The sequence below is a fragment of the Cololabis saira genome, chromosome 12, assembly GCF_033807715.1.
Source record: "Cololabis saira isolate AMF1-May2022 chromosome 12, fColSai1.1, whole genome shotgun sequence".
Lineage (NCBI taxonomy): Eukaryota > Metazoa > Chordata > Actinopteri > Beloniformes > Belonidae > Cololabis > Cololabis saira.
In genome coordinates this window covers 12,043,178-12,056,117 of record NC_084598.1, presented here as the reverse complement: position 1 = coordinate 12,056,117, position 12,940 = coordinate 12,043,178, and the positions used below count along the sequence as shown (strand labels likewise).

Below are 12,940 nucleotides of genomic sequence, written 5' to 3'. Positions count from 1 at the left end.
TGGGCTACAATCACTATTGTGGCAGCACAGCAGAGATGTAGGTGGCATCTGTGAACATTTTTAGAAACTGACACTCACCTTTAGACCGCAGGAATTGTGACCATGAGGTAAACGTGAGGCAAACCTTCTTTGCCACTGGGATTAGACAAATTCTTTTAAAGCCAAGAAGTCCAAATACCACTTCTGACCACATGGGAGCATAAAAATCTGCTGTGTTTACAAGAACCCCCAACATTACCAGGCTAAAATTGTCCTGTAATAGCACTTTGTCCCACTTAATATGCACTATTGTATGTCTTCTGTTTATCCATCACCCTTGAACTTTCTTGTGATATGCTGCTCCCTTATTTAGCGAAGACATTTATTTTTAAAAGGGTTCCCCTTAACAACTGAGGTTAGTTTACTCAATGAAGTATTAATTTACTGTAAAATTACTAACTCTTTGTGCAAGCGTACGTTGCACTTGTGCTTTTCCTGCAGTGAGAAGCGTTGGCTTTGGTCTCAACGGAAATGTGCAATCACAATGTTCCAACGTTGAATTAAAACAACCAAAATGTATTTCAGACTGAGTTGATGATTTTTATTGATTGTTGGAGAGCAAGAAAATCTACAAATGCACACAGCTTTAGACCTCCAGCACTGAGACCCACCCCCCATCCAAAGACAAAACATCCACTCTGCCTGGCCCCTGGTTGGGGGTTTAATAAGCAGAGCTTCATTAAAAAGGAAGAGTGGGAGGGACTCTGCGCTGGACGGCCCCTCGGCTGTCTCAGGCAGGAACTCTGCACACCATCCGGCCGGACCCAAAGGAAGCTGCTCAAGCCTTCCTCTGGGTTGTGCGGACAGAGCCGGGTGCCAGGACTGAAAAGTAATTTCTTTTCCACATCACTCATTAACCATTAATTAAATTAATTTACTACCCGCCCCCCAAAACAAACAAACAAAAGGATAAAGTACTCGATATACAGACAAATGCGTACCCACAATTTATACCCAGAACTTGCTGCATGATCCGGACGTCTACTTTTTGTTTGTTTCTCCAGAATCTGTTTTCAACATTCATCATGATCATATAAACCAGTCGTTTGTACGGATTAGGAAAGAAAAATGGAAACATGAGAGGTCAAGCTCTAAATGAAACGGATGGGATGAAGATTGGCCCTGACTTTATAATATCAAAAGGTATATGTTGCTTCAAGAGCTCTTATAAATCGGTCCTTTTTCCATCGGCTCACACCAGGCTGATCTGGGCCTGTGCACTCTCACCACTTTGAGATGAAAAACTCAAGTATACAAACAGCAGATGAGTGTCTATGTGAGGTTTGTGTTTGGGTCCGGGCTCGTGGCGCTGTTCTCCTGATGGGCTGCCTGGCTTCCCCGTGGCGGCACCTCGATGATGCGGGGCTTGTCGATGATGCGAGCGCGGCGGTCCCCCTTCTCCACGATGCCAATGATCCACGCTCCACCTGAAGAGCCCTGGCCTCCTGGTGCGGAGGTTTGGCTCTTCATCTCCGCACAGAACTTGGCTGCCTGTTCTCTGGGCAAACACATCAGCAGTCCGCCTGGAGGGAGGGACGACAGGGTTTAAGGGTTCGGCCTCAGTGAGCGTTTACATGCTAATTTTGCTTCAGGTACCTGAAGTCTCGGCAGATGTGCCCTGAACCAGGTTGAACAGGTTTCCGCAGGCCTTGCTGATGGCACTCATCTTGGCTATAATTGGTAGGTTGTGGATCACGAAGGCCACCTCGCTTTGCTGCTGCGCTGCCAGGTTGCTGGCGTGTCCTAACAGACCAAAGCCAGTCACATCTGTTGCAGCGTGGGCATGGTACTTGTGCATTAGGCCTGCCGCTGGAGGAATAAAACGACAGTGAATGAGTCAGAGAAAACCAGCTTCAGAGCACTCAACGACAGCGGAGACGAGAAACTGAACAAAAAACATGGAAACAAGAGGATCCGGAGCGAGACACTTATTTTCCTCCAAACTACATCAACGTCTACAGACTGAGCGACAGCATCTGATGGGTTAACTAAACCAGCTGCGACTCTATTATTAACACATTTTCTTGACCAGCAACGACAACAGAAGACCAGGGCGTGATGAAGGGCCGCACCTGTTCGGTTTAGTGTTGCCATGGAGAACATGGCTTCCTGATACGCCTCCTTGACTTCTTCTTTGGTGACGACGAGCTTTATCTTGTTCCACTTTTCAGGCTGGCGAAACGGAGAAACAAAAAAGAAGAGCAAGTGCGTTAAACCCTTTAGTTCTCACGGCAGACTCCAGGTAAGACCTCGGTTCTGATGGGTATTGGGGCTCCTGCTTTTCTTTCAGCACACTGTACTGGTTTGTGCAATAGACCACATGTTGGGCAGCCGTGAACATGCAACATGCCTTCATGCTGCTGTGACAATAACTTCAACACAAACACTATGCAGATGACACACATTATTATATCACGCAGACTCTCAGACAGTAGAATTCCCAAAACGGGAATCTCAAAACTTGCACCTGTACATGAAGGTACAGGTGGTCTTAAGGTGAAAAAAATTACATAATTATTGCTATTCAGTTTCAGCATTTCATTGTAAAACAGCTGATATTCCTGAAACAGTTATAATTTGAGGACTATCAGCTGCCTCCCCCCACAATAAATAAATAAATAAATAAATAAATAAATGAGGAAAAATGTCGATCTATTAACAGCACTCATGTGTGGCTAACCTGATAGAGCCACTGGTGAGCGTTCACGGCCACCTGAGTCCCCAGAGGTTTAGTTAGAACCAGGACATCACCAGGGACTGCACCGTCAGGCCTTAAAAAACAAATTAATGAGAATAAAGAAGAACAGAAGCAGAAGAAGAAGCAGAAGAAGAAAATTGTGTCAGGCTTAAAACATTCAACTTTAACATATCTGCAAACTAGTCAATTTTGTTTGATTCAAAATATGTCATCCAGGTGAATCGTGCAGATTTGAAGGTTATCTTTGCAAAAACACATCTTTAGTGAACCTAACACATGCACACACAAGTCTTTTGGCCAATCACAATCCAGTTAAGGGAATTGCTTTGTTCCCATGACAGGGTGGAATGATGGCAATTTTGTTTATGCTAGGTAACATTACTTCAACAGATACCCAAGTTAGTTTTGAGGCAAGTCTCCAGCAATATATGTGTTAGTTTTGTGTGTCATTTGTTTCATGCAATCATGTGGAAAAGTTAGTAAACCTCCTTTTGGAGAAAATAAATAAAATTATATGGGCAATACCAAGTACCGCTGTTAATCAAAGGTTTTTAGATCCACACCTGGCAGGGATCATTTCCATGACTCTCAATTTCAGTTAGTTGAGGTTTGTTGGGCATCGACTTCTGTAAATCTGACATGAGGTCGTGCCAAAGCATTTCCGTGAGGAATTTGACCAGTCCACCCCAAAACCTTGATTCTTTAATTTCCCAGCCTTTCTGATGTACATACTGCGGCGTATTTTGGATCATCGTGCTATTGGAGGACTCAATTCCGACCGAGCTTTAGCTGTCGGGTGGGAAACTGCTAGGATACTCTGGATAACAGGATTTCATGGTGTATTTAATAACTGAAAGCTGCCCAGGTCATGTGGCCGTGCATGATAAGGGGATTGAGGTTTGTGCTGTGTTCACCTTTCTTCAAACACGAGGCCAACCAGTTCTACTTTGGTCTAATTTTTCAGTGGGACATGATTTCCTAAGTGTTTTGGTGAGTTCAGGTGCAGTTGTGCAAACCTCAGTTGTGCGTCCATGTTCTTTTCAAGGGTTTTCTCCTTCCTTCCTGTTTAGTGCAATCGTAGACTTTAACATTTCACGTGCATGTAAGTGTTTTTTTTATTATATTTATTTTTCAGGGATAGTCACTTTTGAGAACATTCACGTGTTAATAGTCTTTCTCACAGTACAACGTCCAACTACTTTCATTTTATGACCATTTCAAAATTGATGTGCAGCAAAACTTGCTTCACTTAGGACACTACGTATGTCTTCACTTCCCAGCATTGTGTTAAACATGTGAATGCTCCGGACGGGCAAACTGCTTTTGCAGGTCTGCACGTCCGCTGAGATCAAGGGCTGGTGAATTATAAGATGATATCAATTTCCCTTGAAAATAAGTCTGAAAAAACAGGTAATCTTATATTTATTGCATAAGTTAAGCCAATGTGCCTAACACCGAGCACTGATGTTACAACAATAACAGAAACAGGATTAAAAAATAGATATATATTTTTTGCTTCATTTTTGCTAAGTAAATAATAACAGCGAAAGGTTAAATGTTGCTATTCATCTGAGGCCATATTTGCCTAATTAAATAAACATTCAATAAGCGTGACAAATGATAATAATGAAATTAAGATGAATCCCAAATTTAAGATAGAAGAAATAAAAAGAAATAATAAAATAAAAAATAGTGCAGCCATCCTTCTCTGGCATGCAGAGTAGTTGGTCCCCGAAGGCGTGAACTTGGAAAGATGTAATAAAAATGGTCACGGTTGAGGAAATACAGAACTTGCCACACAGCAGTCATCTGCAGCATTTCTGTGGTCAAACTAGCTGCCCACTTCCTGTTGCTAAGAGTAACCGCAGCAATTAACTGCGTATGCCCTGAGGAGGACAGTATATAAGATTAAACTGCGCAAAAAAAAAACAACCAGATTGTCTGCAAGAAACGGCTAATATTCTACTAACTAAACCTAAACCAATTATTTTGTTTTGAGTCTTTTTTTTCTTAAACTAGTGTTTATTTTTCATTATAATAAAACTCACTAAAACCGTAAATCTCCTCAATTAACTCCTCTACGACTGCAGTTAGTAGCTCTGATGGCTATACAGTACTGTAAGTGAAAATCCATTAACTACAGAATTAAGGCCTGTAAACTGAGACATGAAGAGAGGGCATAAACACTTTATGCCCAGGCTGTGGTGGAGAACGGTTTCTTAGACGATTATAAAGTTTACTCTTCTTGACAAACCCTCCCACATCCTCCAGATGAGATGCAACCATCAATAAATGAATGTTTCTCTAAAGCATAAATGAGCCGTTGGCCTCTCTTATGTATGCCACACTTGTCTGGTTTTTTTAAACTCAGTTCCTGGCCTCCCTACGAAACCTTCCAAAGTGCCTTTGGGCAAAACACTGAATGCCATGGTACAATGAAATAAGGCCACACATGTACTTGGTAGAGTCGCAGCAGTTGTGCTTAACTCACATGATGAACTCATTACGCTGGCAGACGACTGTTGCAACGCCTCCTACGATGATCCAGGGGTTGATCACCGTTTGGCCCCCCGTCACTGAGGTCCCACCCTCTTCTGCTGCGTCCCGAAACCCTTGAATCATCAGCGGCATCACTCGCTCTCGATCCTGCACGCACATACGCGGTAGATTCATTAAAAACATCCAATTTCAAATGAAAGTCCTGTTTTGTAGGCCTATAAAAAACACACCTGCCAACGCCCTTCGCACCAAAAACAAGAGTAAGACAGAACAAAAACAAACACAAAAAACCTATGAAAAATATATGGAAAGCACACTCAACTTTATATAAAACAATTAACTAATCTGACATTAGTTGCTGCTGTGTTTATCCAATTAAGGCCCTATAGAAGACAAGGTGACTTTTCTTACACCCTGATACATAAAAGCTAAGAACTGAAAGGGCTTTTACTTTATTTCTTTTGTTTGTTTCCCCCTCACATGACTGTACACTTCAGCAGTGCAAAGTGTAAATAAGCAAAGAACACAAGAGGGGTATTGATTTGGCCTCGATTGTATTTATAATAAGACTGCACCTACACACTTTTCCTTATACTATTAGTATAACACACTATTATATTGTACTTACTATGTTTATAGTACATTTATTCAGTTCACAGTAAACTTGTTCATTTCAGTTTCTTTTTTACTGTATTTTAATTTAAAATTTTTCATACTTATAATTTATCTTTATCATTTATTTAGTCTGAGTTCATGTTGTCCTGAACATGTATCCGACTTTAAGCTGCTGTAACACCCGAATTTCCCCTCCAAGATAAGATAAGACTATCTTATCTTATCTTATCAATAAATGAAACGACGACGTTGCTGTTATCCATTCAAGCGCGTGCATGATGATACCTTGTCATCCATCTTCTGACTGACGCTCAGCAGCATCAGCATGTTGTCACACTCCACGATGCCCATGGCGTAGAGATCACTGAGGACGTTAGCGCACGCTATCTTCCCCTGAAACGCAGGAAGCAAAAACCAGACAAGTTAGACTTTGAACATTCAGTTCAATTTAACTAAATAATACAGAAATTGAACAGTGTTTTGCTTTTTATGGGCGCAACTCTGCTCGTTCTCTCTGCGCATCTCGTCCTGCGAGACTTCTCATCAAAACAATGAAAAAGAGGATCTTGACTTTGAAGATGATGTACCAAAACATCTTTAGTCTTGCTGCTACTGCTGTTGCAAAAAGTCAACAAACGATGAAGGCAGCGGATGATCATTCAAAGACAAAGCCCTCATGCAATGCAATAATGCATCATAATTAGGCAGTGTTATAGCTCGACTAAAAACTAAATTTTGATGACTTTAGATTGACCGGCTACGTCACATCCAGCGCTGCCCGAGACGTGACAAACTGGACTCCAGCTCTGACCCCAACTGCTATAGGCCTATCTCCATCCTGCCGTGCCTGGCCAAGGTCTTCGAGAAACTGGTTCATAAACAACTCAGCGACTTTCCTAACCTCCAACAACATCTTGTCCCCCTTACAGTCTGGATTCAGGCCAGGTCATGGATGCACCACTGCTACGCTGAAGGTCCTGGATGACATTGTCTCCTCTCTGGACTCCAAGCAGACCTGCATCGCTGCCTTCATTGATCTTTCCAAGGCCTTTGACTCCGTCACCCATCCCATACTCCTGCAGAGGCTCTCCAACATTGGTCTTTCACCCCACTCCTGTAACTGGTTCTCCAGCTATCTACACCACAGAGTCCAGCAAGTCAAGTCCGAAAATTTCATATCAGCCCCTCTCACCATCACCAAAGGGGTGCCTCAGGGTTCTATTCTAGGCCCAACACTATTCTCCATCTACATCAATGACATAACCAGGTTTGCCGGCAACTCAAAAATCCACCTTTATGCCGATGACACCATCCTTTACTCTGAGGGCCCGTCCCTCCAGTCCGCTGCAGCCACACTACAACACAGCCTCACTTCCGTTGAACAGCACTTCCACAGTCTCCAGCTCCTCCTCAACACCAAAAAAACTAAATGCATTGTCTTTGTCCGGAAACACACTCCCACCACTGTTCCTAAACTGTTCTGTGCCGACGGCTCTGAACTAGAGTTCGTATCCTGTTACAAATACCTTGGCCTCTGGTTGGAATCGTCCCTTTCTTTCTCCACCCACATCAAACACCTACAGTCTAAAGTCAAAGCTCGTCTGAGCTTTCTCTACCGGAACAAGGCCTCCTTCACCCGTGCAGCCAAACACACACTCGTCAAAATGACCATTCTGCCCATTTTCGACTACGGTGACACCATCTATAGAATCGCACCTCACTCTACTCTCAGTAAACTGGACCCACTCCATCATTCCGCCATCCGTTTTGCAACTGGGGCTCCTTTCACCACTCACCACTGCGACCTCTATAATCTGGTAGACTGGACCTCCCTTCACACCAGACGGCTCCATCACTGGTTTCTGCTTATCTATAAATCTATCCTCGGCATTACTTCTCCCTACATCTCCTCTCTTCTGCACCTCTCACAACCTGCCCGCACTCTAAGGTCCAGTGCCTTCATCAATCTCTCCATCCCCAAAGTCCGCACCACCTTTGGGCGCAATGCCTTCCGGTTCGCTGCAGCCTCTGATTGGAACACCTTAAAAAATACCCTTAAACTTTCTGTTCTCACTTCCATCTCCACCTTCAAACTACATCTTTTATTAAGTACAACCGACTCCTGCACTTGCCTTTAGTCCTCCTTCAGGCATACTGACTGTTTTACTGATTAATTGTTTTATCTTTTGTATTGTGTTTTAATGTCTTCTTGTGTATTTATATAACTTTGTTTTTTCATCTTAGCTCCCTCCCCTTACCCCCCTAGGCTGCACTTGTAAATAAGAAATTTGTTCTTAATTTGCTTGCCTGGTTAAATAAAGGTTAAATAAAAAATAAAAATAAATTATCGATACATTGAAAAAACCACCTCATTAAAGCGTAAAAACGTTTTTGGAATATTTGGCAGTTTTTTCAAATTAAAAGGTGTTTCCATTGCACGTTTTTCTTTGCGGTATTTTGGTTTTTATAATTGTTAAGGGGGAAAAAAATAAGCAAGAACAACATTTATGTATACATGCATTTACCGATTTATTGTTGGTTAAACTATAAGCAGTCGTTGACTGATGAAAAAGCTGACAGTGATGGTTTTTCGTTGACTTAGTAAAGCATTAAAAGAACAGAATAAAAATCATTTGACTTTCTTCTGCGTCCGTTCAAAATGAAGACAGAGGTCAGGGTCCGCAATTTACGGGGCATTTTAACTTTGCTGATAAAAAGTTAAACAGTCTCTTTTACATGTCTTAGTGTCAAAACAATTAAGTCCTTTGTTTTATGCAACTCATGTGACCCTATAGAAATAACAGCAAGTTAAAATTTCTGTTAACAGTAAATTACATCACATCAGCTTTGAGGAAGTTTACTCCATTGCATGCACGAAGATCTGAGCTCTTGGTGAATTTTCTCACACGAACGGGTCAGTTCAGATCCTCCCACAAGGTTTCTCATGGATTAGAGTCAGTCAGGAGCTTGTTTTGGCTGTTAGAGCAGCTTTGTTTTCAGCTGCAGGAAGGGGACGTGGAGTGGGGGGGGGACAGTCCCAGGTCAGATGATCAGCACAGCTGTAATCAGCAATTCGTGTTTTGGGACACTCTCACTTTAGTCAAGGTTGTCAATGAAAACAAAAAGCACTGTGTAAACGATAATAAAAGCAGTGTGTTTTCCCTTCCTCCAAACATATATGCTTCTCATGTAAAGCGTAGAGTTTGATTTGAGCCCATTCATTCACAACAGTCTCTCTGCTTGTCCATATGATCGCTGGCAAGCAATGTACTTTTAAAAGAGCACTGGCTTTTGCCAAATTTTCTGCCAAATCTTACTCTGAGGCCCTAAAAAATCTTACCATGGCACATGTTGTGGGACAAGCCCTGTTTTGAAGGTCCACATACTTTCACCACTGACAGATATGCAGCATTGATGTATGTGAAGTGAAACGTCAACAACTCACCATCATGTAAGGATCCTCCACCAGAGGATAAAAGAAATCTGTGGTCTGAACCAGTGACAGCCCTCCATGCCTCAGGGGGATCACACAACTGTCCATCCCAACACCTGTGACACATCATAGCAATAAAGGAAAGATAACATTAGTAGGTTCAGATGATTTAGATGTGATTTTTCCACTTTTTTTTTTCAGTCTGATAGGGAAACGCTTTAACCCAATAGGTTCAGGGGGATTGGCTTAATGGACGAGGTTAAATCCCTCAAACACTTCAGCTGAGCCAGGATCATGAACTTTGCTCTCTCGAGTGCCAGAACAGGTTTCTGCTGAGTCACGCTTAACCGCCTGGTATCTGACAACACGTGTTCCTCTTTGTTATAAGCATGTGCAGCAGGAATAGGTGAAAACTTCACCAGTGAGTTATATTATACCAAAGTGTTACTGTAAAAAAAATAAAAAATAAATGTTATTTTCACAACCTGCTTTGGTATATGTGTTAGTTTGTGTGTCATTTGTTCCATGCAATCATTTGGAAAAGTTAGTAACCCTCCTTTTGGAGAAAATAAATAAAAATGATATGGGCAATACCAAGTACCGCTGTTAATCAAAGGTTTTTAGATCCACACCTGGCAGCAGAGGTGGGTAGTAACGAGTTACATTTACTCTGTTACATTTACTTGAGTAAGTTTTGGGAAATTTTGTACTTTTAGGAGTAGTTTTGAATCACTATACTTTTTACTTTTACTTGAGTAGATTTGTGAAGAAGAAACTGTTACTCTTACTCCAGTACATTAAGCTACATTGAGCTGTTACTTTTCTTTTATCCCTTTTATCCACGTAAGCATCAATCTCATGACATCACTAGGGGATTGTTTGGGAAAAATGTTTGTTTTTGCATGTTTTGTCACATTTACACAGACTCAAACACACACACAGAGTTTCTATGAGTTCATGGGCTTGTACTAGTTCTGCCTGGTTAAAAAAGAAAAGTACAAAGGCTTGAAATCTTGTGCTACTTGCTTAATTTATTTTTTATTCTGTTATTTTATTTATTTTATTAAAGTACTTGAATTTACTTTAAGATGATTTTAATTTAAGCTATTTTTTTATTAATTTTAATAAATGTTATTATTTTATTGATTTAATTTTTAAAAAAAAAATGTTATTTTCACAACCTGCTTTGTTGTCGATGAGTGACTCCGCTAGCAGGATTAGCAGCTAGCGGGGGAATAAAGCCTGAATTATGGTTCTGCGTTTAATCGACGCAGAGCCTACGCCGTACGCTGCACGTCGCCACTTACCCTACGCCGTAGGCTCTGCGTCGGTGTAACGCGGAACCATAAATCAGCCTTAAGGGCTCCAGCATCTCCGAGGTGTGAGAGCGGTGTGTTTCCTACCGAGCCGAGGGCTGGGCAGCTGCTGGCCGAACACCGCGTCCTGGCCGCCCGGCTCCGGCTCCGGCCCGGGCTCCAGTCCCGCCAGGAGCTTGAGCAGAGCCTCCTGCGGGACCTTGCAGCCTCATCCCTTCAGGTCCGAGAAGGCTGTGAGGCGGAAGCCGCGCTCCAGGCCGTGCTCCTCGGGGACGAACGGCCTGTACCCGGGGGGGAAGCCTCCGTCCGGCCCCGCGTCCTCCGCCGAGGGAGGGGGGGGAGTCGAGCCTGACATTTCTGCCTGAAGTCAGTCTCCAGACGCGGTGATGCGAGTGTCCCGGTCCACGCCGGCAGCCGTCCACGAGTCGAGGAGCGCGCGTCTGCGGGACAGACAGCGCTGCGTGACAGCGCCGAGGGAAAGGGTTTCAAAATAAAAGCAACCCAACCATAGACATATAAACGTAGATGCCACATCGAGTGGTTTCGCCGCTGCTGCGATACGTCAACGACGCCGCCATATTGGATGTGGCAAGACCGCGCTGTAAACTATTACAAGTAAATGGACTTATTTTCATAAAGCACCTTTCTACAAAGAAATGTACGTTTTACGTCTCATTTATTCATTCACACACGCACTAATATACTTGGGAAACAGTTAGGCACCAAATATAATATATTTAATTTTCTCAGATGGCAAAAATAAGAACTTTATTGATCCCACATAGGAGTAATTCATGTTATATCAGCAAGGAGAACAAGAAGAACAAGGTAGTGCCGAAAAACAATATAACCTATATCCCCCTCACAAAAATAAGAAAAATAGAGAAATATATTTTCTCATCAACAAAGCATATTTGTTGATGATTTGATGACTTAACAGATTTTTTCATTTATTTTATTGTCTGAAAAATGGTTCAAATGTTATTTTATTGTCTGAAAAATTGATCAAATACGTTATTTTGTTATTTGAAAAAAAATGTAAATTTGTTTTGTTGATGAGAAAATTTGTTTCTCAAAACATAGAAAATGGAATAAATTATATTCAAGGCTCGAGGCTCTAGTAAATTATATTTGGTGCCTAACTGTTTCCCAAGTATATTAGTGCATGTGTGAATGAATAAATGAGACGTAAAACTTAAATTTCTTTGTAGAAAGGCGCTTTATGAAAATAAGTCAATTTACTTGTATACAGTTTGTTTACAGGGCAGTGTTGCCACATCCAATATGGCGGCGTCGTTGACGTACGGCTCAGCGCTCGATGGGGCGTCTATGTCTATGAACCCAACTTCCTCGTTTCCTGATGAAATGTTTCCCCCCAATAAATATATTTTAATGATAGGCTCTATACAATACTAATAGATTACAAACATTACACTTGTAGTACATTTTACACAATGAGCTGGAATGATAACGGTTTATTCACACTTTGTGACGGGAGAAGTGCTTTATTTTGAAGGTAGCCACATATATCCGGTGTTCTGCCGATTGCTGCTGCTTCGCCGAAAAATGTTCCCTAATGGTTTTCTACCTTTGTAGAGCTATAATTTTACTGTGTTTTACTCCCTAGCCCACTTCCTTTTCCCCCAAGTGATCCTTGTCTCTTGCCAGGCCGTCATTGTAAATAAGAATGTTCTTAATGACCTGCCTGGTTAAATAAAGGCGAATGACTGAATTAACATCAAATAAAGCGATAGAATTGTTTTTTTTCTTCTCTTTATTGTATAATGTTCACAAAGTGTAATGCAATTCATGTCATGGGTAGTGTATTTTGAAGGATCAAATACTCAACATCCCATATTATCAATTTTACATCGTGCAAGAAATGATGGACGTTGCAATCAAACTTTGAAAATCGACTGTGCGCATGCGCAGAACAACAAAGTAGCCTTTCTGGCAGGGAGCAAGGGTCGGCAGAACACCGGTTCAACTCTGAGCTCTGTTTACATTGATGGACCTCGACCTACTGGCATATTCTCAATAGTGATTGCTGTTGACTTCTGACAACAATCTCTCCGAAAATACAAACCCGCAAAGCTGCTGAACGCAAACTCCAAAGGAACTGCTGAATTCTGGGGGGAAAAAAACTGCTACAAAACGTACAGCTGCTGCGCGAAGCGCATGGATTGAATCAGTGTGCACAGACACTATAGAAAGCCAGCACTCTTTGAAAGAGCAATTCTACCCAATGAGCCATTTTGCACCCCACACAACTTGACGACAATATGAAGCAACAAAAATGTTTTAACCTACTTAAATAAAAGGTGAACAGAGGGACTAGAC

The 12,940-nt window shown here is 42.0% G+C and overlaps 1 protein-coding gene across 1 annotated transcript; it reads right to left on the bottom strand.

Annotated features, from left to right (window-relative positions):
* Positions 1-558: 558 nt before the first annotated feature.
* sephs3 (selenophosphate synthetase 3) lies at positions 559-11,066 on the bottom strand. The gene is made up of 8 exons (XM_061735551.1): positions 10,688-11,066; positions 9,297-9,400; positions 6,137-6,244; positions 5,229-5,383; positions 2,720-2,810; positions 2,112-2,211; positions 1,636-1,848; positions 559-1,562 (listed from the first exon to the last, which is right to left on the bottom strand). The coding sequence occupies exons 1-8, from the start codon at positions 10,953-10,955 to the stop codon at positions 1,312-1,314; spliced, it is 1,290 nt and encodes a 429-aa protein (XP_061591535.1). The 5' UTR covers positions 10,956-11,066; the 3' UTR covers positions 559-1,311.
* Positions 11,067-12,940: the final 1,874 nt, after the last annotated feature.